The sequence below is a fragment of the Austrofundulus limnaeus genome, unplaced genomic scaffold, assembly GCF_001266775.1.
Source record: "Austrofundulus limnaeus strain Quisiro unplaced genomic scaffold, Austrofundulus_limnaeus-1.0 Scaffold1335, whole genome shotgun sequence".
NCBI classification, from domain to species: Eukaryota; Metazoa; Chordata; class Actinopteri; order Cyprinodontiformes; family Rivulidae; genus Austrofundulus; species Austrofundulus limnaeus.
The window spans coordinates 6467-9430 of NW_013953737.1; the positions used below are offsets into that span (position 1 = coordinate 6467).

Below are 2964 nucleotides of genomic sequence, written 5' to 3' on the forward strand. Positions count from 1 at the left end.
ACACACACACACACACACACACACACACACACACACACACACACACACACACACACACACACACACACACAACAGAGCAGCCTTCCTGACGGCGAACAATAACAGACCTGTTTACTCATTTGGACAATGCACATGCGGTTCACTTTGGGATCCTAGTTTTGCTTTAAACCACAAGCTGCACCTGTTGGTTATATAACTGTCTGATGAAGCTACAGGAAMAGGGAAAGAGAGAAAAGTGAGTAGGAGGAGGTGAAAGAACAGCGGGCAGCATGAGAATGACTCAACTAGATTAGATCAGATTTGAGTGGCACATTTTCATTTAAAGACCCCCCCTCTTTTGATGCAGTCCTTGAGCATCATCGCCTGCCAGCCCCAAGGGTAATGCCTTTAACCTCGCTCTCTGGTAAAGGACGAGTCACTGATGGGAGGAGGAGCCTTTATTTTTTCCCCCCCTCTTTCACTTATGGCATCCTATCCACCCTTGCCTCCCTGGATTCTGCTGGGTGTGGATAAGGATCCAGATTTGCGTACCCACCTGAATGCTGCATGTCTCTGCCCGCTGTTCCCCCTCCACCCACTCTGCCCTCAGCTGTCTTGGCAGAGCATCCCTCCTGCCTCTGGGAGTCGCAGAGCTCCCAAGCCAATTAGGCACCTGTTGAAGTCAAGTGTGAACAGTGAGGCTGGAAGGCTTACGGCTAAGTTATTTTCCTGCGAGGATCGCTTCTAAATCACTGTCTAAGGCAAAAAGCTTCACCCAAGAAAGCTGGGAGTTAACCTCCGTCATTACCAGAAGGGGGGGTTATGTTAGAAGTGATGACGAGCAAGACTTTTTCCWGATTGCACCCTGGCTATATATAGTCAGGATGTGTTACTCAGTTTTTGGCTTGTCTCCATCAAAGAGGCACACAGAGGTTATTCTTTTTTTTTTTCTTCTTTACTTCGGGGCTTCAGCTCTGGCTTTAATGGGATCTAGCCTTCAGTGTGTTTTATGTTTGGCTTCGGCTCTTAGAGCTCGAGGCAGAGAGTGATTACCTGGTGGTAAATTTGATCCAGACAAGCCTGTGCTACCTGCACATAAACAATCATAATGTGAAGAGAGGATAAAAGAGAGTTCTTATTGATAACTGAATAATATAAGCACTGAGACATCCAGATGGCCCTTTAAAAGGAGACATATCATACAAAATCCATGTTTTTAGTCTTTAAATTCTTTTGAATTAAGAATTAATTTGAATTGACCTGATGCATCTCAATAACCCAGGTAAAAAAAAATCAAAAAGAAAAAATAAGTAAAGTAAGAAACATTTTGTCTCTCCTCCAAGAGACTTCTTCAGTCTGATGGGGCACATGACCCTCTATGAACAATAGAGCCAATCAACCCTATTGTTAGCCGATGGCCCTCTTTTGCATGTGACTAACCTGTTTGTCCATGTGGAGGCAGTGCTTATAAGGCTGAGTTCACCTGAAACTCTTCAGACTGAAGAAGTCTCTTGGAGGAGAGACGAAACGTTTCACTAAAGAAGAACCCATCCAGAAGTCCTACTTATTTTTTCTTTTAATTTGAATTGAGTTTCTGCGTAGACATCTTAATTTTTTGCTTAGATGTAAAGAGACAGCCTCAAAACGAGTTGCTTTGAAACACACCTCAGAGAAGCGGTGAAAGAGGGGCTTGTGGAGTTACAATAAGGAGCAATTCAGACCAAAAAAAAAGTGCAGTTCCACTTTTTATAGACCCCAACTTCAAGGACAAGTCAGCACATTTAATTTTGTTAGAGGCCACGTTTCTGTTTCATCAAGCTGCACCACAAACTGRCCTCGTGGATGGAATATTTTGTCTTCTTAAATCTGTATGTTTTTAAACAGAGTGTTCCTTTGCACCCAGATGTCCTCAGATATTCGTTTGATGAAATGTTTTCCTCGTTCCTTATCAGAGCTCGTACCCTGTGTGGGAAGACTTCAGTGCCAAGGCCACGAAGCTGCACTCTCAACTCAGGTGAGAAGCAGTTCAAGCAAACTGTAAACCTCTGTGCTCAAGTTTCTTATGCGATGTTTACAGACTCTTTATGCAGTAAGTTAGGAGTCAACGTGCTGTTTTATTTATTTATTTTTTGCAGGACCACAATTCTGGCAGCTGTAGCCTTTTTAGATGCCTTTCAGAAGGTGGCGGACATGGCCACCAACTCTAGAGGTAAGAGGAGCGTTTAGTTATTCCAATTAATTTCTGCTTCATCACAGTGGAGTCAGAGGACTGAATAAGCAAAAGAAAGAAAAAAAGATTTTTCAAAGCAATTACACATTTTCATTGAGTATTACACACAGAAAAATATGTGCGTGCTACACATTTTCACTTTGATGTTACGGTGTCTTTGTGCCTTTGCTCCATCTGTTATAGTGGAGCGAAAGTTTAAGGTTGATAAGCAACTTAGCATGAGCTGCTGTGAGGTTCTGACAGTATGATGACCTTGTGCAAAAAAAAAATACTGCAGTTTCCTGATGTGTTTTTATATATATAAATAAATTAGGAACACGTCACACAATTTTTTCGCTTTAATTACAAAACAGCAATTACAATTACTTTTGCTGCTAAAACAATATCACATATTCCTTAATAATGACTGTTTTGTAGGTATGTCAGTAGAATTATTCTTCATATATTATTTTTTATAGGTCTTATTTTAACAGGAGACCTGAAGAACAGAAGTTTACATTTACAGTCTATCTGTTTAAAATCAGTGTCAGCTTGTTCCAGGTCTGGATGGATGATGTTCTGCTCACTGTAAACTCACTGAAAACCTGAGAAGCTGAATTCTGTAAAGAGRCTTCAGCAACATATATTTTACACAACTTTTATAGCTTGTTCCAAACCTTTGTTTCAAATCAGCTTTACCTTGAAAAGATAGCCATACGTTGTAGGGCTTCCACGATTAGTCGATTAGTCGACGACTAATCGATTATTAAAATAAT

At 41.0% G+C, this 2964-nt stretch overlaps 1 protein-coding gene across 4 annotated transcripts in view; it reads left to right on the top strand.

The window, feature by feature from the left end:
* Nucleotides 1-2964, top strand: part of mtss2 (MTSS I-BAR domain containing 2) — a 33851-nt gene that overhangs the window by 1763 nt on the left and 29124 nt on the right. For all 4 annotated transcript variants that reach the window (XM_014031853.1, XM_014031855.1, XM_014031856.1 and 1 more), the window contains exons 2-3: nt 1932-1993; nt 2115-2188. In XM_014031853.1, the coding sequence (XP_013887307.1) occupies nt 1932-1993; nt 2115-2188 (136 nt within the window). The remainder of the gene's footprint in view (nt 1-1931; nt 1994-2114; nt 2189-2964) is intronic.